We start from the raw sequence: 27,948 nt of genomic DNA, 5'->3' as shown, positions 1-27,948 counted from the left end.
CGTTGGCGAGGTGTTTTGGAGGGGAAGAGCGGGGTGGGGGGGGGTTTGGGGGGGTGTAGAGAGCAATTTAGGTGAGGGGGTGGGGAGGGTGGGGGGTAATTTAGGAATTTTTAATTTTTTAGGGGTGTTCTTAGCAAATGGGGGGGGGGGGGGGGGGGGGGGGTGTAGAGAGTATTTAATTTTTTTTTAATTTTTGGGGGTGTCCTGAGCAATAGGGGGGGTGTATATAGAACCGGGGGACGTTCTTGGGTATTCGTAGCCGCATTGACTTCCGAGTTCAGGCGTTCCACGGATACACGCTCCCGATCAGCTCGCAGCGAACAGCCGATCTCCGCCGTCAACAGCGCAGGAGACCCAATTTATCTCCCGCCACGTATCCCGATTCACGTGCCTCATCCCAAGTACAAAACCTACCAGTGGTGGGTCCCACTCCAGCCCATGGGTACGTGTCGCCCCTCCACTTGCATGCCGATACAACTCTCTTGTTCCACGGCGGTCCGCTCCTCCGCCCCGATTCGCCCCGCCGCTCCGGCCCCGCCTCCCTGGCGATGCACCTGACCGCTCCTCATCTCACAGTTCCCCGTCGATGAAGATCCAACCCTTAGGGTTTCAAACAAAAATTTCTGAGGTTATTTCCCGTCCCTAATTTCTGCTGAGGTTCCCAATCTCAGATCTTTCTCTTCCTAGGGTTTCGATTTCGTTCGATTTCCCTCCAATTCCACCGCCATGGTGCGGATCTCCGAGATAACGGAGGACGCGGCGAACAAGGAGGGCGAGCCGAGGGAAGGAGATGGAGAGCCGGAAGAGGAGGAGAAGACCGAGGAGAGGCTCCAAGAAGAACGAGACGAGACGAAGGAGAGAACCCGAGAGCCGGCCGAGAGCAATCCCGCCGAGCTGGCTACGCCGCCGGCTGAGGACCCTAACGAGGAGACCCCGCAGCCGGCCGGGAAAGTGCTCTCCAACGATTATGCCCTCCGGGTGGCCTACATCATGCGCAGCTACCTCTCTATGCGGCAGGGCGGGGCGGCCGCGGGCACCGCCGAAGACGCCGCCGGCTGCGGGCCGGGGGAGGAGGAGAGGTGCCGGGCGATGATGGAGGTGGTAAGGAAGGAGAGCGGGAGGTGGGCTGTGTCGAGAGTCGTGTTGGAGCACACCCACCCGCTCGAGCCGCCGCCTGACCCCGCCGGAGCGCTCGCCGGCGGTGGGCTTCTGCCGAGGGTGGACATGGAATTTGATTCCGTTTCGGCTGCGAAGGCATACTATAGTACGTATGGTGAGAAGATGGGGTTCAAGGCCCAGATGGGCTCTGGGAAACGGTCGAGGGGTAATCGGATTTTGATCATGCAGAGGTTCTTGTGCTCGAAAGGGAGCTACCCTCCCTATGGAAGTGCTGCCGATAGTGCTGCGAGGAAGAGGAAGCGCGGTCCTTATAAGAAGAGAGCTCAAAAGGATGCAGAAGAAGCTAAGAAAGATGGTGAAGTGGTAGAGGTAATCCAGGTTGAGAGTTTGTCGAAGAAGCCAGGGGCAGTGGGCGATGAGCACGGAGGAGAGGCCCAAGGTGATCGGCCGAAAAAAAGAACATTTCTGGCAGAGAGGGATTTGATGCCAAAAGAACCAGCAAGAGAGATTAATTCAGTAAAGGATTCAGCTGCAGCGGACAAGGGGCAGGATGGTGGAAAGGTACCTTTGGTATCGAATCCAGCTCAGTCTAAGTTGCTGAGAGATCTTGGGATAAGGGTGTCACGTTACACCCATGAGGAAAGGAGGGATATAGTTCGCAAGTACATGCAGAAGAAGAGCAATAGACAAGCTGTCGATAGATCCATTAAGGTAATTCTCAGAACTTCCTTCTGTCTATTGACAGTAGATGCACTTCGTTAGGGGGAAGAAAGAGGTAATCTTGGTGGTACAGAATTTGATTTAATGAATAAAGATTAGACTCTTTCTTTCTCTCTCTATCTCTCTATACAAGATCTTAGGAATGCTTATTAAATATGCATTGGACGTAATCAGTTTTGCTAAAATTTGTTATTTGATTGCCTAGCTCGTGTTTGCTTTTCTACAGATTCCTTCCCGGCAAGCTCTGGCAGAAAGAAGGCAGCGAGGTGTTGGAGGCAAATTTCTTAGTAAAGAAGAGATGCAGGTAATATTTGTTCTTATAGAAATCTTAGATTCAAAAATATATATATAATGCATTTGAAATTTGATAGAAATGTTTACTGTATTAGTTAAGCCTTACATATGCTTCATTCCAAAAAGTAGAGTACCTAATATAATGTTGTTCCATGCCTTGGCATGTCAAAATAATTGTTAGTGAGGCATGTTAAAATACTCCTGGGTAACCCTTTCTCTTTGTAAATATCAAAATTGAGATTGCTTTTATAGTTAAGAAAGGTCAACTTTATTCAAATGACCATTTTGGCGCATTAAAAAGTTAAACCCTATAAGAAACAAGTTATTAATTTTTCAAGTAAAAAAAAAAACACAGAAATTTCTTGGATGTGTATGTTGTTTTTGATAATGGTACTAGGAAACAATAGTTGGTTTAAATATACTAAATGAAAATCTTTGACTTATAAGCCATAAACTAACACGAGGTAGCTAACAGTGTATATTGTCACATACAAATAAGGAGTGACGTCTGAGTTAATCAAGCATCAAATGATTATGAAGAGAGTATGGAAATGATTTCACGCAAATATTAAATCTCAGCTACACATATGACTACTACATTAAAAATTTTACTCTCATATGGTGCATATTTGCTTGGAACAATGGTTGTGCTTCTAACAGATCTTTCTGATGTATAAACAGCATATTCCAGAAATTGCTGGAAAAATGATAGTGTTCTCATGTAATTTTATTTCATCATGCAAACCATGTATGCAATGGGGTTGGTTTCAACCTCAGTGGCATGTGCTTTGACTTGTAAAAGCCATGCCAAGGGTTTGAAACTGATATGTCTCTTCAGCCATCAAAACCATATAACTATGGGGACTGTGCCAGTTTAGCTGCGACCAACATAAACTGAAGTTGGATTGGAACCTATGTAACACATTCTCATCATAAATCATGGTGATGGCAGGCAAGCACATGTTGTATCATTTTCTTTATCTCTTCATTTTCGTTGTCCAATTTCTTTAAGTTTGGGATAATAGTGTTATCAAGATCAAATTTAAGTCATGAATTTTAGAAGGGGTAAAATATTTAGTTTAGATTGGCTTTTTTGATCTTAAGAGTATTTTTTTCTTCTAATTTGTTTTAAAATTATATATATATATATATATATATATATATATATATATATATATATATATGAAAAATATAAACATGAGTCAATTTTAAATTGGATAAATTTTTTTAAAAAAAATGAACATACTATGTGAATTCCCACACCATAAGACATGTTGGTTGAAATGAAAGTTATGTCTGGTTATTCCATATATTTATATTAGCATCATATTGGTCTATTTGGTGCCTTAATAACGAAAGGCATATATGATGACAAAGACATGTAGAAAACACAAATGATTGACCATATTTCCATTGTTGTCATCATTTGATTTGTAAAGATGACTTCTTTTGCATAAGAGAAGATACAGTTGCTTCTTCCATAGTTATAAAGACTGAACCAAATTGGCTGGTTGGCCTAGTCCGATCAGAAAATTGGCGAACCGGATCCTCACCCGGTCCCATTTTCTTATAGGACTGGAAATGCAGATGAACTGCATGAGAATCGGTGACCCAGCTGGTTTTTAGAACGAGTGGGTGGGTGAATCAGCCAACGGAATTTTTGGGAAAAAAGAATTTGAGTTAGGATTCAGTCACACGATCTCAGGTTTATTAAACAAACTCTCAACCACCAGGACACCCTTCACTTCTTGATAAATTATCATGCAATATAAACTATATCTATGTTGTTTGGAAATGTCATTTACTCACTATTTTGATAATAAATTCTTTTGCAATAAAAAGAAAAATATATTATTATTTTTTGATGCAAAATTAAAGATAAAAGATATGCAAAATTAAAAAATATATTTCATTTAATGCATCTGGATACTTTTAAAACTATATAAAATAAAAATATCAATAAATGTTATATATTTTTATAATTATATAGCTATACTTATTTTTGGAAATTAAATGAACCATAATTTTTCTATTTTATGTTGTAATAAAAGAGTAGTGTAGCATGTAGATCAATGTGTTTCAAAGAGTAGTATTTAATGTAAAAAGTTATAAATATTTTCATCAAAAAATATAAGTTATAAATAATTATATATTTTTATATTACATCTACTTTTTTAATATTTCAATATTTTAATATTTTTAATTATAAGTTGGTTCGACTAATTGACTCGGTGGTTGGATTGGTGACCTGGTGACTTGGGCCCTTAGCTTTGTTAATCGCCTATCCAGTTTTTGTGACTATGGTTTGTTTCTTCTCTGTGTTGATAAGGCATCACAAAAGTGAGTTGAGTAGTCCTTCTAACCGAGTAAGACATAATTTTAAACATGCTCAATGAAGCATGATTCATCTCTTCAAGTATACTCGTTCAATATCCTTTAAGGCAGATTATTTGCATTGACTCTTTACAAATGATTGTAGGAAATGAAGATTTAATTTTAGCTTTTAGCTTTTGGAACTTAAATTTCTTTTCATTTAATCTTTCAAATTAAAAACCAAAATGATATAATAAGTCGCATGTGCTAGAGACTTATTAGTGATGCAAAAATCATTCTAAAATTCAAAAAGTGAAATATATGAATAACATAATCATGTGGGATCTTGGGATCCAAGGAAACACTCAATACATAACATGGCCAAGATTTTGCTATCCTGATTAATCTTGTTTTATGTGAGTTCCATATTGTTTAGGGCCATTTATTTGGATTGTAATATTCATATTGTTGATTGTAATATCCCAAAACCCGGAGGAGGGGGGGGGGGGGGGGATAATTCAGTTCATGTTTTTAGTTTCTGACTCATAAAATGTGCCTTGGAGATGATAACAATTCCTCATGTTTGTCCCAGTAGTTTTCTCTATCCATCAAGACTTACCTTCCAAGCCTAACAGAACCTAGGAGGGCTGCTCAAATTTCATGGTTTCAAATTCGACAATAAAGAGTTCTCTAATCTCAAATTGCAATTGCCAGGTATTCAACTCCAATCTTTGAAGTATTAACAACAAATTGTGGGCTAACTGCACAACCATTATCAAATCTTGATGAATCATATTGTGATTATTCAAGTCATCAGACAAAATTCAGTTAGATTCAGTTGTAAGATTCAATCTTTAAGTGGATTTGTTAATTAAGATTTGTTTAAAAAATCAATTCCTATTATTAGAATTGCTCAAGGAGTCCTAGCTAGAATCCTAACTGGATTGTGCGAGTTTGATTTGTTAAAAAATTCAGGTAAAATTTTGAAATATATTGTCCATAAGTGGACCTTTTACCTAATTGACAACTATTGGAGTATGATCTCTTTTTTTTAATGATCTTGCTTGATTATTTCAGTGCAATTAAGCATTCCAATTATACTCTACCAAATGCAACAGTATTGATGAATATAGGCTGATGCATTACACTAAGATACCAAGGATAGGTGTTATGGTGGTGGCACCTTATCTCCAGTCACTGTACATAGTGATGATGCAGTATAGGATTTATAGATGCTTTAACCAGCTGAAAATTATTTCAAGTTTGTTAACATAGGTTAGGTGGCCTGCCTGCTTACTCTACCTATTCTATTAATATTATACATGACATGCTGTAAAATTTACCATTACATACTTTATTGTGAACTTAGTGTCTATTCAAGTGCATTCACATATGCATGCATGCTCTCACACAAACTTATATTGATGCAAATATCATAAGGTTTAGTTATTGCACTTAGCATGTTTAGATTTGAACAACATGGCTAGTTTCATATTGGGAACCTTAGGATTTACTTTCCTTTTACTATGTTTAGCTTTTATTTTACTTTCCTTCATATATCATAGAGAATTGTCTGAGTTGAGCTGTGTTTATAAGCCTATCTCATGAGGAATATCCACATAACTCATCTTATTGATCATGTGACAATCACGTGACAAATAAGTGACTATGTAAGGCCTTCCAATGTTTTAAAATCTGAATTCTTCTTCAAACTGGAAAGTGACCAGGTTAAGGGTCACTAGTTTAACTCCCAGATCTTGGAAATGCATTATGCTGTCATCATGACATGATAAATATATTAACTACTAATCAAATATAAATAAAATATAAATAGAAATATATGAAAGCACTAAGATTTTCTAATTTATATCAGCACATTCCTAGTGATATTTAGTGTTCTTTATGTTCATTTCATAACTTCATGATAATGCATGATTTCATGACATCTTCTCATGCAATTGACAATTTTCATAAAATGGCATGCTAAGTTTGCATCCTTAACATATAATATATGATACAAACTCTGATCCTTGTATATCCTCCTCCTTATTCAAAGGCCCAGTTATTCAAGAAGAAATTAGAGAAACCAATAAGTCCTTCCCCTATCAATCTACTAATGGATGCATAGTTCTGTCATTATCCCCGTATTAAAGCTCTTAAAAACACTTAAACTCTCCTCTCTTTACTTCTGCCCGAGTTGCTAGTTGGCCATCATCTAAAACTCCATCAAAGAAACTCCATTCTCACCTTATAGACCCTTTGCACATTGATGCCGAAAACTTCACCAAATGCCCCAACCTAACCACCAAAACACGCTCTTCCCCTTGCTCGTCCATTTCCCTGGTTTTAGTGCCTGAATTGAAGCCATACCACTCTTTCCAATCATCATAATCCTATATAGGAAATAGAAGGAAAGGTGTCATGGAGCAAGGATTGGATTCATAGGCTCTTTGGTGCCTATCCATCATTTTACTGACTTGGCTTGCCACCACCATGCTGAGTCAGTTTTGGAAGGAAAAATGGTCTGGCTTGAGGTTGGCCTCAGGATCTAAGGTTGATGGTCTCTAGGTGTTGAGGTGTCATGGAGAAAAGAGGAGGGCGGTTTGTCTCCAGGCATTTGGAGAATCTTACCTGAAAGAATTGATGAGAAGTGAGCAACCGTATCAACCTACCTTACTTTGGATAGGGATAGAAGGGAGAAGATTGTGAAGGTGGCCTCGTTATCCACACATCTGGTCGGATGAATGGAGGACCGACCGACCTGGGTTTTCACGAGCGTTGGCAGGTCCTGGAGTGCCTGTCAAGGGATTTCAGGGGTTAATCCGCACTGCAGGCCTAGCTGGTTGACAATTCAAGAGGTTCAGGTCCAGTTTGGTTTCTAAATAGTTGAGGTCCACTTTCTCCACATTTTCATTATAGGAGATGGAATTCTTATATTTGTGAATCACTTAGCATCTTTATACTTTTAAGTAAATTCACTTTGCAAATGGTAAGAGACAAGCCCATTTACACTATCAGTAAAAATTCTGTGAAGGATTCTCACAACATGTCTGGTTAGGCTAACCTGAGACTCTTAATTGAGCCATTGTGATGTAAACTCAATAGTTTAGGATTAGATGAGCTTTAAGTTTGAAATTAAATTTCTCAAACTTTTTGGACTTCTTTTTGGGTTTTCCTTCTATTTTAGGTATAATCACAAGTATAATTTTATGAGGTTATAAACAGAGATTCTGGAATCTATATGAGTTAAAATGTATATGGTTTTTGGGCCTCGAATATACATATTTACTGGAGATGCTAGGTCCACACGATGGACAAAATTTGACCAAGTTATTTTATCTAGGAAGTCTTGTGATGTGATCAGGGGCATCATTGACATAATTTAGTTGAAGTGCTAGGATCAGTGTTACTTGGACATGTGAATCCAGCTTTGAAATGCCATGTCAATGCATCTGTGTGTCAAGTACATATCAGGTGTGCAAGACATGCACCAGATATGGCATCTCAAGATATAAGGGGTTGCGAAGAGTCTGAATCTCTTGAAGCTGAACCAAGCGCCTGAGGGGGGAGGAGGAGGTGGTAGAGCAAGAGAGAGAAAGGGCTGCTTCCCTATCGTTGCTTGAGTGATGAGAAGGAACAGAAGAAAGTATGCTGATGCCAATGGGCTCCTCTCCCTATCGACAGGGCTCCTGCACTACTTGTTATCCTTGTCAAAGGGAAAAGAAATGGAAAAGAGTTATACAATGCAGACCTAACTCCTAGTCTAGGAAGGATCTAGATGTTTCTAATGCAAAATGCGAATATTGCCCACATAGGTTTAAGAAAAGTCCAATTATATCCTTTTGTATCCTAGTATCACAAATCCTTTTTTTTTTTCAAAATAAAAAAAAATGTTGCATAGTACCAGATGTAAAGAAACAATAGAAGCGTAACATATCAGCTTGTAACTTTCTATGTGATATTTATGTGTGCATATAAATGCCAACAAAGAAGTCTTAGAGGGGAAGTTTTTGATACAGAAGTTAAAAACAACATGATTTCTTCCAGTCAATTAATATTCTTATTGCTATTATCTTTTAACAAGTATCCCCCTTTATATTTTGATTTGTTATATTATAAAGAATTTATTTAAATTTGTTTAATAATTTTTTTCTATGTATCCCGTATCTTTTCTTTTCATCTTGCCTAGTTAGCCACTTGGATAGGCATCTGAATCTAGTTCCCATGTCCGTTTCTATGTAACACTGGCTAGGATTAGGTTCGCTAAACAATGGTCTAGACTCTGCTTTTCCTAGGTTCAAGGTTGTCACAGGCAGCTACCTAGGCAACTTGGTGGTCTTGCCAGGGTACTTGGACAACCCAATCGCCTAGGTTCTTGGTGCTTTCCAAGCCTTAAACCAAGGCAATTACCCAAGTGCCTAGGTTGTGCTTTGCTGCCTAGGCGCTGCCTTTGTGTTAGGCTGTTGATTTATTAAAGGCATTAAATTATTCAATTAGCTATGTGGTTAAGTAAAAATATTTCTTTCAAGTGAGGAAGAAGTTGTATCCATTTATAATATGTGCCCTTAAATATTAATTGACACTTGAACATGTTGTTTCTAAGAACTCAGTTTTAAATACTTTAAATCACTTAATGGAAATGTTATTAAGTATTAAATCATGCATTTCATTATTTCATAACTTAAGTAATTAGGTAACTTTATTATTTATCAATATGATGTTTGTACACTATATATAACTCTGTATATATGAAATACATACAACTGTTAATTTTTAGGGATTTTCTCAGTCAAACACTTGCCTGACTGCCTATGCATTTTGTCTAGGTGATTTGACTATTCATAGGATTTAAGAATTCATCATGGACCATCTATCCATGAGTAAGGCTGTCTCCAAAATTTTGAGTTATAATGAACATTAATGATAAATCTGGGTTAATTCTACTTCCATCTGTTTATTCATTCTGTCTCCCTACCAAAGCTTGAGGAATTGCCTTTGTCTGCTCCGATTTGTGGGTATGATTGCCTTCTCAACATTCTGATGTTACCCCTTGCTGATTTTCGGTAACAAAGATCTGAAGTTTAGTTCAAAACTTCAAATCCAACATAGAACTCAGATCTTAGCGTAAATCATATCTAGCCTGTTGTGGATTTGATCTTGGAATTCAATCTACATTGCATCAGGTTCCATTCCAGTTTTATCCTATGCATCTTCCATTAAGTCATATTAAGACCTAAGGGAAAGTTTCTTTTCATTGTCATCTCCTTTTCTTCCAACTCTTCCTTTGAAAGTGTAAGGCAACAAGTAACACTAGCTAAAAGTATGTGTATCTATAATGCTACATTTACAGTAGAAAAAAATTAAGCATACATGGTTGTTACAACAATCCATGCCTCCTTTAATGTACATTATGTGCCGTGATCTAATTTTAATATAGCTCAAACTTTTGATTGCTTCTTTGTCTGTCTTTATGTCTATACAGCTCTCACAATTGTTCTCAACCAAATATCATGGCTCAAATCCATCTTATCGCTTCCCATAACCATGATATCTTGGCTATCCTTTTTGCCCAATGTTAGATGGGATCACAGATATATCTAATACTGCATTTCTACTATTTTAATGAGAGAAGCCCTTGTGATTGGACATTTTTGTTGGTAGCTGAGTGCCTTTCTGTAGCTGAACTTTTCGAGCTGCATTGCCCTCTATAGGCAAGCATCAAAAGTCTCAATGCCATTGGGAAGATAAAAAAAGGGAAGCTCTATGTGTGCAAGTTTTTTCCCCTTTTAATGTACCACAAGCCATGCTCCCATGTCTCCTCTTTTTTCCTCCTTAATCATGTGCATCATGTGTCTGGTTCTAGTCTTATATAATGCTAACTGCATCATATGTGTTTGGTTCTATTTTAATACTAAAGAGGCTTTCTTATGCAGTTCCATATCTTTGTGGCTCATATGTTGGCATTACCCCATCATTTTCCTACTATTACTCAAGAATATAAGTGATCTTTTACCTTGTTCTTATATTTATTTACTTGCACATCCTTATTTAGGGATAAAAAACATGTGATTCTGTACAGGGTCGAAGTTTCTAGCCCTTACTTTCAACTCTAGCATGCTACTTCCCCAGTTCCCCCAAATAGTTGGGATGAGGTTCAACAGTGACATTTATGGTTTTTTGTGAATGTTTAATTTCTTGCACCTCTATGCAGCTTAAATTGGAAGAAATGGGTCTGTTCCTTTTTTTTTGGATATCTTCAATTTGGGCGATTTTGGTCGTTTCATTCAGTTGGTGGAGAAAATACAGCCCAAGAATCTAAATGTGGATCATGACATGAATGTGGTCAACATCTTGAGCTGGACCATCTGCGTAATTCTTTTCTTGGATAAATGCAAGAGAGTGTACTAAAGATCTGCAATGCCACCTGTATCGACTGTGCCTATACTGCAAATGGAGCAATGACCATAGGGCCAGCTAGTGCATCCTTCAGAATAACTCTTTATACTATATAATTATTTTTCTAAAGTCATCATTGTGTGTATGCTGTCTTCCTCTGTTTTTATTTTGTCTGGTACATTGGTTTATTAATTGTTGCATGCACCTGTTTCATTTTAGATGTTCATAAACAATTGTTGTAGATGGATCAATAGTGGGGTTTTCTGCATCTGTCATCTTATTAGTACTTCTGAACATTTCATGTGTATCATGGTGTTTATTTGTGAATTCTTCATTTCCCCGAAAACCTGATGAGTTGTTTTAGACCTTGAATAGACAGGAGGAACCAGCAGAAGAAGAGCCAGAATTACCTGAAGAAGTAGTTGCAAATGCTGGGGGAGTGCCAATAGTTGGTATGGTGTTTGAAAATGAAGCTAAAGCCTATGACTATTATGTCAAGTATGCTGGAAGTGTAGGTTTCAGTGTTCGGAAAGGTGGGTGGGATAAATCTGCTAGAAACAATACTCGATCAAGGGTGTACATATGTTCAAGAGAGGGGTTTCGCCCTAAGAATGAGGCAAAGAGACCTAGGCCCGAAACAAGAACTGGTTGCCCTTCACGGATGGCTATCAAAATCACATCAAGTGGTAAATACCGTGTGACTGAATTTGTGCCTGACCATAACCATCAGCTTGCAGCCCCATTAGATATTCAGATGTTAAAGTCTGAGAAGTTGTTAACAAAGGTTCAACCTAGAGGTTGCGAAAAGGCTAGTCTAATCCCTGCTGGATATAAAAATTATCTACGGGCAAAACGTTCGAAGGATATGCAGGTGGGTGATACAGGAGCCCTGTTGGAATACTTACAGAAGATGAAAGGTGATAATCCTTCTTTCTATTATGCCATTCAAGTTGATGAATATGATCAAATGACCAACGTCTTCTGGGCAGATGCAAAATCCATGATAGATTATCATTATTTTGGTGATGTGGTATGTTTTGACACAACCTATAAAGCAAATAATTCTGGCAGGCCGTTTTCTCTATTCATTGGTGTCAATCATCATAAGCAAACTGTTATCTTTGGTGCAGCATTTCTGTATGATGAAACTGTGGAATCTTTCAAGTGGTTGTTCGAGACATTCAAAACTGCAATGAGTGGGAAGCAACCGAAAACAATATTGACGGATCGATGTGCAGCTATAAGAGATGCAATAGGTGCTGTTTGGCCAGGTACCACCCAACATTGTTGTGTGTGGCAAATATACCAACATGCTATGAAACACTTAGCCCATGTCTTTGAAGCGTCTGAAACTTTTGCACATGATTTCAGCCATTGTATTTATGATTTTGAGGATGAGGAGGAGTTTCTTGCAGCATGGAACTCCATGCTGGAGAAGTACAATCTCAAGGATAATGAATGGTTGACTAAACTATACGAGGAAAGGGAGAAATGGGCTTTGGTGTATTGCCGGCATATATTCTGCGCAGACATAAAAAGCACACTACAAGAGGAAACCTTAAGTACTCTGCTAAAAGAATATTTGAACTCTGGAAAAGATCTATCAGAATTCCTTAAACTATATGAGATGTTAGTAAATGAGCGACGATATGCAGAGGTACAGGCTGATTATCATGTGAACCAAGGTACTCCTAGGATACCTCCTTTGAGGCTGCTGTGGCAGGCTGCAAATGAATACACCCCTGCAGTGTTTGAAATGTTCAGGAGGGAGTTTGAATTGTTCATGGATTGCATGGTTTACAGTTGCGGTGAAGTTGGAACGTTGTCTGATTACGAGGCTACTGTCAAGGATAAAAGTAAAGAGCAATTTATTAGGTTTGACTCATCAGATGGTTCTATCATGTGTAGTTGCAGAAAGTTTGAGCATGTTGGTATTCAGTGTTGTCATGTACTGAAAGTACTTGATTTCAGAAATATTAAAGAGCTTCCACCACAATACCTTCTAAAGAGGTGGAGAAAGGATGCTAAAGCTGGAAGCATAAGAGAGGGTCATGGATTAATGCTTGATGGTGACCCTGAGACATCTCAACTACATCGATATAACTCTCTTTGCCGGATATTATATAAAATTGCAGCAAGGGCTGCAGAAAATGAGGACACATTCACATTAATGCTTAACCAAACAGATCAGCTTCTTCAACAAGTTGAGCGAATTTTGCAAACAAGGCTTCTTGAGAAACCATCCCTTGCTAATGCCTCAAGGGATCAACATAATAATCTGGCTGAGAGTGGAGATGTACAGCATGATAATAACTATGAAAGCCAAAAGATGAGTGGGAAAAAGAAGAATAATGGAGGTGTACGCCACAGGCATCAAAGTGAGCAGGAGGCAAATAGAAGGCAAAAAGTGAGAAAAGGTTTGTGTAAGTCTTGCAAAGTTTTATACGTTCATCCCTCTCTTATGTTCATGTACCATTTTAAGTTGGCTTATAAAATGATTGGTTATAGGACAACCTGAGAAGGCAGAAGTTGCACCAGGGGACAATGGACCTCATGTAGCACCGAGCAATGTTCCCTCTCAATCAAGAAATCCTTCTAATCAGTTCCTTGCACCAAATCATTTTATGCAGGTGAATATTGGTTTGCATAGATAAATGGGACCTTAAGGTTATATTTTACATTGTATTGAATGTTTGCAAAACTCTTATGTTTTCTGGGTCGTAGGGTCCTTATGTAAGTCCTCATCAATTTGGACTTGGCACAGCCCAAAACTTTCATCCCATGGCCCAATTTGGTCAGGTTAGTCTACATTAAACTGTGTTTCAGACCTTATCATCAATTGGATTTGAATGTATTTATATACAATGCAGGACTCTTCATCTTCTGCTTTACAGCAGCAACTGTTCCATGGCAGTGCCCACTTGACTCAGGTGATTATGTTACTTGACGTATTATCATTGGTTCATGATCTTGTGTTTAGTAACACTACTGTGTTGCACTGCAACTTTGCCTGAGATGCGTTGCCACCTCTTGGTTGACTCTCTCTATTCCCTTTGTTCTTCCTTTCCAGTTTAATTCATTTATTTTGTAATCACGCATTCTCTCTGACTTGATATAAAGAGTGATTTCTTGGTGAGGTACCATGTCACAAGGCAGTGGCTAACTTCTAGGTTTACTGTATCAGTTTCGTATATTTTCACATTACTGACTTGGATAATCTTTTGAGAATGTGGTGCAGGGTTACCCAACTCCTGATATTCATGCCCTACAATTTGTTGGGAGCAATCCCCAGCTAGACCACCAGGGTGGTGACCAAGGGCACTGTGCTATTCCAGTGTGGGATTTCTTATGATGTATGTTCCACTATTCAATAATTAAATAATCCTCTTTCAATTCTTTTTTCTTTGGCCCATTGTTTATCATTCAAAGTTCCATCGTCAGTATGATCAGCTGGAATAATATAAGAACCATCTGTCTGGGACTTAAATGTTATGGATAGTGAATAATAGTCATAAAAAATCTAGTTTGCTTTTGGAGGAGGCAGAGATTATTTTTTTAAAAAACTACCATAAGTCCATAACTGTAAACATCAAGACTTGTACCAACTAATTGGTAACAACTTTATGAATCCTCATTTGGCAATTATTCTGATTAAGCGTACATCTCATGGCGTTGACAGGTCTATTTCCAAAACTTTATCACAAATGCCATTGTTAGCTTTGCAGATATTCTAACTAATGATGCTTCATGAAATATACCTTGCTTCTTTAATATTGACAGGTCTATCTCATTCCCCAAAATCTTGATTGGAGATCTATTTGGGCATGGAAGGCAAAGTTCTTTTGATGTAAGTTTGTAAACTAGCTTGCCACATCTTCCACGTGACGCGCCACAGCTAAAATTCTGTACAGCAAACTTCAGATGTGAGACGTGCATAATCAGCAAGCACTAGTCATATTTGGAAGAAAACATTAAAAAGCAATATAGAAATTATGGCACACAGATCAGTAGGTGTCCTCCAGTGTTGTAAGTCTGTGATATTTTCTCTTTTTTTCTTTTTGGCCTTTTCCCATGTATTTTGTGTATTAGAGATAGACTTTGTTGTTAATCATCATTGTAGCCAGGAACTTGTATTTATTTTTGTCACAAATAAATCGCATATCATCTATCTTTAGATCTTCATCTTTTCACTGAAGGAACACTTTAAAGTTTGCATGATTGTCAATATTGATAATTCATTTGGAAAAAGCTTATTTTGGTGAAAGTCTTTTTATGTTGCTCATATGTGTGCTCATCTAGAACTAGCATCACCTTTGTATTTGTTTTCTAAGACTAGATTTTCACTTTCCAAGTTTCGTAAGGTTGCCCTTGCAGCAACATTCTACCTAGGGACTCGTCCATGGAAGATGAGATTATGTAGGCCTAAAATTTGGCAAGCACTATGTATAGGAAAATAAATTTGGATGGTCATATTCTTTTCGGCTTGATTTTAATTATTTAACTTGATGGATGCACATTCCCCACCTATGTATTTCTTTTTTTTTGTTTTTTGGATGCCCTTTGTAAGGAAATGCTAGCTAGGTATGAGACCGTGGAAGATGGGATTATGCACTAGAGATTGGGCATGTGCTATGCTTGTAAGAAAAAGTATGGATGACTTTTTTCATTTGATAAAGAATATTTTATCAATTATCTAATTGGATAAATATATTTCAGCTAGGGAGTTATCACCCTTCCTTCACAAGTATAGATTTTTACTTTAGCAATGTGATCCAGGAGGAACACTTGATCTGTCAACTGACCACTTTGGGTAGGTCTGACAAGATCTGGGAGCAAGATCTATTCATTTGGGAAGTGAAACTTGGAAAGCCATAATTCTAATAATTTAGCAATGTTATAAAAGATAAAGTTGATATAGAAGTCAAGATCCAGCTTTTATAAAATCAAAATAATAATAATAATATTTTTTTCGTTTTGAAATAACTAATCCTAACTAAGAGGAATTTGCCTTGGAAAAGGATAGAGCTTTCTAATATAAATAGGGAATTTGTACCACAATTTTTGTACACATGGAGGAGGATAAAAATAAAAGTGTTTTTGCCTTCTCTCTACCTAATTTCTTGTTTTAACTAGAAAAGAAATCCAATCCAAATTCAAGAGAGTGAAGCTCACTAGTATGACTCTAGGTATTGGTTTTAAATATTCTTAATGAAAGAAAAGGGGATCTGGACCTTATATTTACTATTTATCTTATTCTCTCTTATTCTTTTGAGTGGTCCAAGTTGAGCATGTTGAACAAAATCCTTCTCCTTGACAAGGTCACAGCAGAACCAGTTTCGGTTGTCAGTTTCACAGAATTTGCTTATACTAGAAAAAAAATCTGTTTATCAAAATTTTATATTATAGAAATTATTGATATGAATAAAATTGGAAAGATATGTGAACCCCTAATACATGCCCATCATCCTAATCCCCCCTTATCTATAATCTATACAATTTATATTCAAATTTTATCTCTCTAAGTTGACCGAATTGATTTTAGGTTATTGATAAATGAGTTTTTAATTTTAAACATGCATTTGAGCATGGTTGTGTAGTGTACTAAATGGTACTTACACCGGGGATGAGAATTGAATTCCCTTCTCGAAGGCTACATGAAGCTTAAAGTGTTCATATTTTATTCTCTGGCCTTTGCTTCCTCTTCTATCGACTTCATTACTGCAGGTTTATATTTCTTTCTGGTCATCATGGTTTTTAGTAGTTTTTTGAGTCACAAGTACCAGCAAGCGTATGCTATACAGGTGTCAGTGAGTTCTGCATTTGTTTCTTTCATTGGATTGGAAAGATTTACAGTTGCTAGAATAGAATTTTGTCGTGGTTTGGCACTTGGTGATTGAGCCGGAGTTACTGCATACAATGAAATTCAAGGAGGTTATATTAATTATTTTCGAGTGTGGTTGATTGATTACTACTAGAAAACATACCATATTTATTTCCTTTAGATGATTTAAAAATACTTGGTGAATGGAGCACAGGTATAGCATTATTATTGAAAATAATTTCAGACGCACTTCAAGCAGTTCTAATCTCTCATTATCTTTTTGGTTTACCTTTTCCTTTCTTCTTTAAGCTTGTGGGGTTTGTGCAGGATGGCTGTAGAGGAGGATAGGGTTGTGAATTATTATTTCTTACACGAAGGCTAACATGGATGTGATTAATGGAGCAAAAGTAATGGTATCGTTTCTAACCATTTAATTCAGCATCTTTCTAAGGATAGATTGCTAGAATATCTAATGTTTTTGTCAGAACAAAATATCAGTTAGAATATATTGGTGGCATAATGTACATAACGAAACATACATGAATACATGCATTTCAGTATATATAAAACCGTTCTGCCATGCCTATACAAAGTGGCTAAATGCACCTCAACATGTAAATTCTGTTCTGCCATGTCTAACAAAGTGGCCTACAACATCCTCCCTCTGTTTCTCTCTCTCTCAATTCCCTATAAATTCCCTATTTTCTGTGGAAAAGAGCTGTACCATTCAGATATATCCTGGTCTCTACTACAAAATTGGTTCACACCTCTTTGATATTAGCTCACATGCCAGGAACTCTCATCTGCTTCGCCACAAGGTCACTCTATCCAACTAGATACTGTAGGCCTTCAAGTTATCTGTCTGCTACAATCTTTCCTTGCAGAACAATTATGTGTTGTGAAATGAGATTGTCAGTTCTAAGTTCAAGTGGCTCTTCTCAACTGGAGTTCTGCACCCAGTTGGATCATCATGGCTTGTGTTTCTTGAAATGGGGACCTCTTCGCTGGTATCGAACTCGATGCTTGATCCCAGCTCACTTGTTTCTTCCCCACCCTTCTGCATCCGATAGTTTAAGGATGAAAGAGTCAGCTCGCAGTCTATTGTTCTCTCAGGCATTTCTATTTGAGAAACATGATCTGATCGCCGCCATTGGCCCTCGAACCTGGAACATCTTTCAAGAGGATAGCCCGGCTGAACCAACTGAAACAAAGGGGTAGGGTGGTGGTTGTCACCTTATAAGCATGCATATTGTTTAAAAATATATGGAACACATTTGCTCTATTAGGACAATGGAGCAGACCTGGTTGTGCTGGCTCACTGCATCCCTTGTTTGTCTGAAGTCAGTTTCTGAATCATAAGCTATGTTCTTCATTGCCCAATCTCTCATCAGTTCTTCAAATGATCGTCTGTAGAACGATTACAAAAGCTTCAGATCGAATGGTGTAAAGGGAAAAATTTATGATAGAGTGGACGACGTCGATTGGCTAATGGCTAGAACCTACTACCCACCTTTGAAGTGACTGTATGCGACTGAGGCTGCAGTTTAGATGTGGAGTTTCACAATTACTTGAATTATAGGCATCGACATGGCATTGCTGCACCCTCTTTTGCTTGTTCAGGTTGGTCGTGGATGGAAAGTCGTGGAGGTTGGCAGGATTGCTCATGCTTCTGTACATCTGTTGGCACAAAGATAAAGAAAGACGACTTGTTATATTCCTGGAATTTTCATGATGTTAACTTGTTATTGCTGTCTTTTTAAAATTGAGTTCATTATGTCGAGTAATTAGCGAAAATCACATTGCATTTTGATGCTGTGAGTGATAAAAAAAAAAAAAAGAGTCCACACATGATTGTAGAATTATATTATGAGAAACTTTACTTTGAAAGTCTTTAAATAAATAAATAAATAAATGACCTTAGTGATCACAAGGTTAGCCTATGTTGTAGCAGACAAACCTGGGTTGCCTCATGTTACAGGCTACTATGCCCAACATGCTGATACGGAAGGATCTCTTTTGTGTATAGCCTCTAGGGTTGAAATCTCATCAAATAGGGATAGGATATAAATAAATTCATATCTGTATCCTTTTATATTTGGCCAATGTGGATGTAGATATAGGTATTAATTGGATGCAAAAATGCATATCCAATATATTTTAAATGGATATGGATATATTTCGGATATTAAAAGTACGGATTTAAATAAAAATACAAGCCAGATGGTTAAACTTTACGACTATAAAATCAAAAATAAAACTGAATAAAAAGGTAAATTAAGTTGGTAACATGCTAATATGGTCTTCTTTTTTTTTTTTTAAGTCATGAATACTGTATAAGATTAAATAGGACTATAAGCAAAACTAAATATTCGGATATGAATTTGGTAATTATCCATACATATCTGTATTCTTTTTCTTTGATAAATATGGATATAGATATTAATTGGATGCTCAAATTTTTATTTGTATCTAGATGAGAGTTAGATTCAGATAGATATTATTCGGTCTACTTTTATCTCTAATTGTCTACCATATCTACGACATGAAGTGAAATTGAGTTCGGGTCCTTTTGAATTTAGAGATTGAGCTTGACAATCTGGTTTGCAGTCAGATCCATCCATGTATATATTACATGACAGCATTTCTTTAATATGGTGGACCTGATGCATCACAGAGCGCTATCTCATGATACATGGGGAACTGTAATCATGAAACTAGATTGTCAACTTATTGGGACTCAATGAATTTATCAGCTTTTTTTTTTGGAATGAATGCAATCGCCTAGGATGCATACTATAAATTATCGGGGTAAAAACAGATAGGATAGTATCTGTTTGAATTTATTTTCATATATAATATTATTTGAATACGGTTACAAATTAAAGAATCCATTTAATATTTGTATCTGTATCTATACTCATCAAAGAAAAAGAGATTCGACTATGAATATATAAATATCTTATTCTATTTGCAATCAATTCACCTCATGTAGAACTTGTGAATTTTTAATGAAATAAACTGATCATATTTACGAGTTAGTAACTTTATTTATCTTCCATTCGGTGATATTTTTGATTTTATGATTATAAAATTTAACTACCCAACTTACATCCATACTTTAAATATCTGATATGTATCCTTTATTGTTTAGAATATATATAAATATAAATTTTTATACTTATAAATATTTAATATAAATGAATACGAATATGGATATACTGATATTCTATCCGTATTTGCCCATTTTGAGCACTAATAAATTATGGAAGGATAGACTCAGCTTTTGCCCAAAACTTAGGGAAAGCTGGTCAGGGAAGAGGAGAATTTCGAGGAAGAAACCACCAACCCATAGCCTCAACAAAATCTGCCATCCAGAAAAAATTATACACTATTAGTTTGGCTCGCGAGGTGCTTTTTCTTTATCCCAATATTTTTGGACTCTTACACTTTTAAGTTCTCTGGACCGGAAGGATTCTTTCCTTCATCATCTCAATTCGGACATGAATCTTGAATTGACAAATTTCAGGAATGTTTTCTACGGACGTCATTAGCTGTTCATTACAGAAAGAGCGCTCCTAGCCAGAGATACTCTCTTTCTCTCTCTCTCTCTCTCTCTCTCTCTCGTGTACCTCAGTGGCAGGGCATTTCATCGAACAGGTGGGCCATAAATGAGCGTTTGGAGGGGAGTAGGCGACACCATCTAGGGAGAGGGAGTGGCCGAAAACCACATCTCAGCAAGGAGGCTGATGGTGAGAGAGAGCCTGATGGAAAACGATATTGAGGAGAGATTAGGTATAGGGTGATCATCCCAAGATGGAGAGTGAATTGAGTGGAGGTGATAAAATCATCATGTTTGGTTACACTATAGTGATCCTACGTTGTAGTGATTCCAAATTATCCCCGCCCCTTAAATTACCGTCCAACCTAGTGATGAGATGCTCGTCCTTGAGGTCGGAAATCCAAGATCACCCTAGACAGTGATCTTAGGCTAAAAATTGATGACAAAAATGTCCCTCAGTCCAGTAGAAAAATTAGTATATCAATTTAATATATTATAACAAAATTATATAATTATATATATATATATTATAGATATTATATATATTATATTTATGATATATTATATTATAATATATTATTGGTCATATTATTATATATTATTATTCAATGATAATTCTAAATTATAGTAGAACTATGTTATTGTACTTTATATTTATAAAATGAAAGTATTTAATATATAACTTCTAGTTTACCTCATTTTTTAATCAAAATAATTATTAGTATTAAAAATAATATATTATAAATATAAATATAAATATGAATTATGTAATAATAATTAATATATTTTTATAGGATTAATAATTTATAGGACTAATAAATATATTTTTATGGAATATATAAGAGATAAGTTTGGTATTATATTGTATTATTCTGGAATCCTATGGAATATCAAACAGGTTACTTGTGGATACCTAAAAAATTTTAATCACTATAATATAGTATACCAAACGCGGTGATCTTAAATCATCAGGATCATATCACCCCGAGATAAGAATCACCAGTGATCTAAGATCACCTTGGTGATCCTATTTGGGTCACCAAACGCTACCTAAAGGTGAAGTGGCAACAAGGAGCATCCAATCAATGAGGAAGAAATCATCCTCCAACAAAAAGAAAGAAAATATTTAACTTAGGTAACTTTATTTCATATAAGATGGTGAAATAAAGTTAACCACTAGAACTTTCTCTCTTCCTTTATTTTTTTCATTTTTTTCATAATTTTATCCCAGTACCAACCAAACGGCTAATAATTATCCACTTGTTAGCTTGTTAGTGGAGGACATGCATGGTTAAATCTATTCAAAGAGTTGCTAGCTATTCAGCATCTATACACAATCTAAGCATCCTGGTTAAGTTTTAGAGATTGAAAAAATTATTAGGACCAATGGAAAGAGTCTTGATTTATTACCTAGAATCTTTGGTCAATTTCATGTGGTTAGGCTTATAGCATTAAACTTGAAAAAAAATTATAATAACCACAAAGCAATGGATATTCTTTACATTTTCAATGTTTTCTTTGATCCTTGGGAATATTGAATAGGAGCTTTAAATTTTTTGAAGAGTTATGTTTATAATGATCAAAAACCTTTCTTAAAAATGATGCAATGCACATAAAAAGATGATGAAATGACATTTCCTAAATTAAGGCTAAAAAAATACACCCCCACCCTATTTTGCATGGAATGGCAAATACCCTCCTACAATTTGAATTGTTGTAATGTCTATCTAGCATTTTGCACATTGCTACAATATAGTCTACCTACCTCCCAATTAGGATTAGGGCTCGTTACAAGTGCCAACTTATCAACTGACATGGCAGTAGTTCATCGGAAGTGCCTACTTATCAATTGATATGGAGGTTGTTATGTGATGTGGATCTGTCATCACCATCACCCCTATGAACAAAACCCACCCCCAAATCCTAAACCTAACCCTATCCCCTCCCCCAACCCTAACCCCTAACCTCCCTCTCCAAGACGGTGACAATAAGGACAACGACGATGACGATCTCCTCCACCTCCAATCCTAACGCCAATCCCTCCTCATGGACGAGGACGACAACCTCAAGCCTAACCAAACCCTTGTTCTAACTAATCCCTCTTCTTCTCCTTCCTCTTCCATGACCCCAATGATGATAAAGAGGATGAGGTCGGCGACAATGAGGATGACGAGATTGAGGGCAACGACGATCACAAGCTCCCCGCAATGGCTATGCAACCCTTGTTCTACACATTCAACCATGACTCCCACACCTTGATGGTCCGATACTTCCTAGAGGGCCACCTTACAATGCTCGATAAGATCCACAATGCCACCCTACCCTTATCCTGAGTTGTGGTGCCCCATGTGGAAGGACTGCAATGAGGACACCACCTACCTCAGAACTTGGAAGGGTATCTAGGACAATCTTGTTGCCCACCTCCACCCTATCTTTGGCTCCCTCCCTGCCCTTTTCCTCAAGGACAACCCCACCTAGCGCATCTCTCATGTCAATTACTGGCAAGACATCATCACCACCATGCATGCCTACTCGAACCTCATCTGCCACCTTGGCCTCAAGGAGACTGTTATCCGCATCAAAAAGTCTTGAATTATCGATGCCAAGTCCTATGGCATTCTTGAGTTGTTCATCCGCATCTATGTCGCCTCCTATCTTGTCATCTCTGCCTCCTCCATTATGTTATATTCTATCTTCCTTCAATAAAAAAATCCATATCACATAACTCCCTCCACATCAACTTATAAGTAGGTATTTTTGGCAAACTACCTCTATGTTGGGTGACAAGTAGGCATCTCTGACAAGCCCTAATCCTAGTTGGGAGGAGGAGGGTAGACCACATTGCAGCAATTGAAAATGCAGAGGAGGTATTTGCAATTCCATACAAAAGATGGGGCGAGAGGGGGTAATATTTTAGCGCTAAATTAATGGAAAGATCAACCCTAATGAATCAAGGAGTTTTCTAGCAAACTAAAATCTACTATTCTACTTCAAGATCTCATTTGGTGGTTTCCAAAGTTCGACTTGTTAGTGCAAGAGAATTTTATATGACTATTGCATATCTTTATTGTCTTGCACAGCCGCATGGATAAATTTTATAGAATCTATTAAAAAATGAGAATTTTTATGGTTTTACTATATTTATTGAGTCAATCTTTGCCTCTCTGGTCAACATGGAACTCCTTGAGGTTAACCGAGTTGCCAAAATTATACTCCATGCATATTGGCCTTTTCTTTGTGGAGAATATCACGTTTGACTTCATGAATTGATACTTCATCCTTGATGCTACTTGACAGTTCTCATCAACCTTGGACATATTGGTATCTCATACTAATTTTCAAACTAACGCCTATTTTGGAGCAAAGAAAACTTGCTTATTTTTCTTATCACATATACATAAAATAGTATTATTAATTTTTCATGCGATCTTTAGCTATCATTTTATTGTGCCAAAGACTAACAAGCCACACGTGACTCTGTATAATTCTTTTTTCCTTCCTCCAGAAGACCACTTCTTTTGTCCTTCAATACATCATTGGTAGTTGCCTTTTTTTTTTTTTTTTTCGGTCAAAGAAAAGTTTCATTCCCATTCCGATTCGAGAGGGAGGAATTAATGAGAATGCCTTAATCCCCCAAAACCCAATCCTTACTCTCCCCTAGTGTTCAAATCTCATTATGATTCCAAATTTGATTCCAGTTACGAACTAAACACATGGAGGGTATGGGCAATTCCGATTTCCATTCCAATCATTCCGATTCCAATTCCGGTATCTACTTAATTAGGTCACGAACCTAACGCACCCCGGATTCAAATCTTCATAATTGTGACGTTCCAAACCTATATTCACTAATGGAAGGTGTCGTTGTTCCCTATGGCCTTGGTAAAGGATCAAATCATAATTTGAAAATTGATCTAATTGCTTGACTTTTAATGTAGTCTAAGATGACGATTTGGAGAGCCCACCTTGTTGAACAAAACAGGAAACTGATCTTTCTTGCTACAGTATATACATGTGGGTTGTCAGTTAATTTATCACCTAACCTATTAATGGTGGGGTTGAAGGAATGTGTTGAAGAAGACTTAGAGGAAAGTAATGGAAGTCTTGCAAATGTAATCTTGATACTTCCATTTACCAACAAAATCATAGTGATGAGGTACATATGTACCTACCAAGCACGTTAATGGATGGCCCCACCTCTTGCCACTTGGGCAAGGGGCAGAGGTTCGACTCTAGTTGGACTCAGCCCTCAAGAGTTATGAGATAGAAGTTGGAGGACCTTCTAATCTCAAGAAAAAAGATGAGGAATATATGTAAATGTAGATCAGGTACAATTTGAGGAATGCTGACAACTATTGAGACAACTATTGGAACTATAAGAAACTTTGATTGTAAACATAGAAAACATGCAAATTAGGGTTGTTGCAACTTAAGGATTGAAGACAACTATTGGAGCAATAAGACTTCACGACTACAGGATGGTTTTCGATAATGTTCTGGTTATAAACCCATTATAGCCATCATTGTTTCAAGGCCCCTCAATTACATTATATGCATATACATAATTGCTATTGTAAAATGGTCATAGCAGCGATTATTTAGCATTTGACCTATTTTTATAAGTTTGCACAATGATATTTCCAAAATATTTCGACGATCCTAGTGGTTTAAGTAAAAGAATAAGTTGGTAATATTTAAGTATGTTACACCTTTAAAACTAACAGTGAACAGTATGCAGAACATTAAGATGATTTAAAATGAGGTTTTCTGAAAGCTGTTAGCCACAAAATAATCTGTTACAATGTTTTGATGGTTCCTAGCTACAGGCCTACAGCAGTTATGCAACCATAATGGTGTTACCAAAAGATTGTTATAGTGTAACATATTAACTCATGGAGTTTCATCAGCTTATCTCTTATAACAACATAAAACAGATGCTATGAATAAAAAACTGAAGTATGAATGTTTAAGAGTGATTTGTCAACCATTTAATGTAACAATATGAAGATGTTCATGCTATTAGTTTCATAAAGAATAACTTCTTTTGTGATGGAAAGAAAAGAAAGCAAGAAAAGAAAATGATTAACCACTATTATTAAACTCACTTAATGACAATATGATAGCCATGACATATCTATTAGTTATTTTTCAATAATCTCTTACTTTCTGCCATCTTATAAAGAGCCAAATAGTGTGATTAGGCTTTTCTGTCCACATTAACATATACTAACAATCAAAATGCTAAGACATGTTCGACACAATAAATGATTGACAAAATACTTCTTGGATTGCACGAAATGGTGTTAACACATGCCATCATATTATTTTGTTTGAGAATATAGTCATCATATAATTAATGACAAGCTCTTGGACAGTTAAAAGAGATTGATGATGATTTGTTGCAGGGTGAAAATAGACAGTTGTTATACCTTCTTTTACCAAGGAGGACTTAAAAATTCCAATGATGTTATATTTCTATTAGCGAGAAGATGGGAGCCATACCTGCAGATGACTTTTAACGTGAGATATGCTCAGTCCTTTCACTCCCATCAACTGTAAAATACGCTTTGGTGTTGCCTCTGAAACAAAATGACCACAATCGAATTGAATCAGAAAAGTCTAAAAAGTCTCCAGAAGCTCATGCTAGCTCTTTTTACTGTTATTATAATTAATATGGAGAACCTCACTTTTTTATATAAAAGCATAAAGTAGCTTTACCCATTTTGGTTAGATTAATAAAACGAAATAGAACTGAGAGAAATTAATAAATGGTGTTAAACTATCAAAGGAACAATATTGTTGCACCAAGTAAGCAAATTCACAAGTTAATAACATTTTCCAAATTGATTTTACTTAGGTGTAATGAGATGTACTCAATTCTAACATAGAAATGGACAGAATTGTCAGCACAGGTATTTGTTAAAAGACTTTGCTACCTGTACCTCATAGGATCATTCTTGCCTTTAAACTTTTATATAACAATCGCCGTTAAAATTAGTAAAATAACAATATATTACAGGAAAATATCCATTTTCTGAAAATAAATCCATCTGACTTCCTAAAGTATATATAGAAAAGGTTGTACAGTAGACCTCCTTATGTTTTTTACATCATGAAACCGAGAGTTCATAAATTATAAACTTTTCTATCTATAAATGTTCTCATTCTAGATATTATTATGCTAATTTTCTAAAGAAGAGTGCCATATATTAGATGGTGCAGACACCCCTAAAAAAGGTCAGATATCGACATGATAATTCCTTAATAATGATCTCTAAGTTGTTCAGAAATCCTCTGATCTATTATGCCGCACTTTTTTCTTCATTTTTCCCTTTAGGATTGGTTACTTATGTTCCTTCGTAGGATAACATCAAGAGATGAACAATTCCAATGGAAACATATTAGTTGTATAAGTCTGCAAGCGGATTGGTGCATGTCTGCATGTCCGCTAAACCAACTTTAGTTTCAGTCAAGACTAGACCTAATTTTGCAGGACTTCATGCTCAATACATGTACTAACCTAATTACTCCGCATGCTTCATGCTAAATATTTGTATAGACAATAGAGTTGCTCAAAGTTTCCTCCTTTTTTTTCTCTCTTGATAGATGGGGTTCAGTGTTTGGCACTCCTCTCCTCAACGCATGTCTATTTTTCGAACATAGATGATGGCACTCCGCAGCTGCTCTGCGACATAGAGAGAGAGAGAGAGAGATTCATGCAATCCAAACTTACTTTTCTGTCCCCCAAGACAGTCGATAGCTTCGATGAAATGGCGGTGGAGCTCCTCGGTCCATCGCATGCGAGGGGCTTCCGATCTGTTGTATTGCCTCACCCCTCTCCTCTCAAAGCCTCTCATCTCTTGATCAGGTTTCTTCTTCTGAAGGCTGGGCAGGTGATGATAAGAACCTTAGATGATAAAAAGTTTGGCCGTTCTGCCCACCATCGAAGCTGAAATCTATCTGCTCAGTTATATATATATACAGCCGAGGCCTATCACTTTTCTGACCAAGTCCAGTCAAAACATGCTCGCTGCTCTCCAAAAGGTTGAACAAAGCAATGGTTTGAGAAACGTAGGGTTGTCCTTCAATGATACCAGCTTTACAAGATGAGACAAATAAAGTTGGCCTTCATAAATTTGTACAAAGACCAAAAACCGCCTTTTGTAGAGATGATGGTTGTGATTCTGGTGAGACATCAGTTCATGTATCAACCATGTAGAATCAACTATATCCATATTAGAACAAAAAACATACATAAGAATATGTCAAGTTCTACGTGCAGTTTATATATATATATATATATATATATATATATATATATTACTCAAGACATGAGTACTTTTCAAAATGATTTATAATTATATTTAACTTGAAGGGATAGATATGTTCATCTCAAAATATACAACATACACAAAGACATATAAAATGAGGGTTGTTAATGTTGCCAAAAGGTTGGGAATTTAATATTCATTCACTAAATAGTTAATTTGCGTAATTGAAGAACTCTTCAAGCGTTTGAAAATGTGGATGGCTTCAATTTCTTGTCATGCATGCATCTATACGTGTTGCTTTGCTTGAAAATGCTTCAAGGGTAGTTAATGTTGAAGTTTGTGGCTGATATGAGAACCTTGTTGGAGTGCAATATCGAAGTCAAGGTTTGGATCAATCTTAGCTTCCCTCTCCATAGCAACAACAATATCATCAATTTAAGGAAAGATTGAACAAG

The 27,948-nt window shown here is 36.8% G+C and overlaps 2 protein-coding genes across 2 annotated transcripts; one reads left to right on the top strand and one right to left on the bottom strand.

The window, feature by feature from the left end:
• Positions 1-265: 265 nt before the first annotated feature.
• LOC103722367 (protein FAR1-RELATED SEQUENCE 4-like) lies at positions 266-18,375 on the top strand. Its single transcript, XM_026810503.2, has 9 exons — positions 266-1,830; positions 2,066-2,143; positions 11,207-13,259; positions 13,351-13,472; positions 13,567-13,641; positions 13,713-13,772; positions 14,081-14,195; positions 14,623-17,076; positions 18,077-18,375. Exons 1-7 carry the CDS (start codon positions 727-729, stop codon positions 14,192-14,194), a joined length of 3,606 nt encoding a protein of 1,201 aa, XP_026666304.2. The 5' UTR covers positions 266-726; the 3' UTR covers position 14,195; positions 14,623-17,076; positions 18,077-18,375.
• LOC103722366 (myb family transcription factor MPH1-like) lies at positions 17,139-27,183 on the bottom strand. Its single transcript, XM_008812899.4, has 5 exons — positions 26,956-27,183; positions 25,725-25,801; positions 18,174-18,340; positions 17,965-18,070; positions 17,139-17,864 (listed from the first exon to the last, which is right to left on the bottom strand). The coding sequence occupies exons 1-5, from the start codon at positions 27,077-27,079 to the stop codon at positions 17,553-17,555; spliced, it is 786 nt and encodes a 261-aa protein (XP_008811121.2). The 5' UTR covers positions 27,080-27,183; the 3' UTR covers positions 17,139-17,552.
• Between the last annotated feature and the right edge of the window lie 765 nt (positions 27,184-27,948).

The sequence above is a fragment of the Phoenix dactylifera genome, chromosome 9 (assembly GCF_009389715.1).
Source record: "Phoenix dactylifera cultivar Barhee BC4 chromosome 9, palm_55x_up_171113_PBpolish2nd_filt_p, whole genome shotgun sequence".
NCBI classification, from domain to species: domain Eukaryota; kingdom Viridiplantae; phylum Streptophyta; class Magnoliopsida; order Arecales; family Arecaceae; genus Phoenix; species Phoenix dactylifera.
Note: the sequence above shows the minus strand (reverse complement) of the source record. Positions and strands in the feature narration are given on the sequence as shown.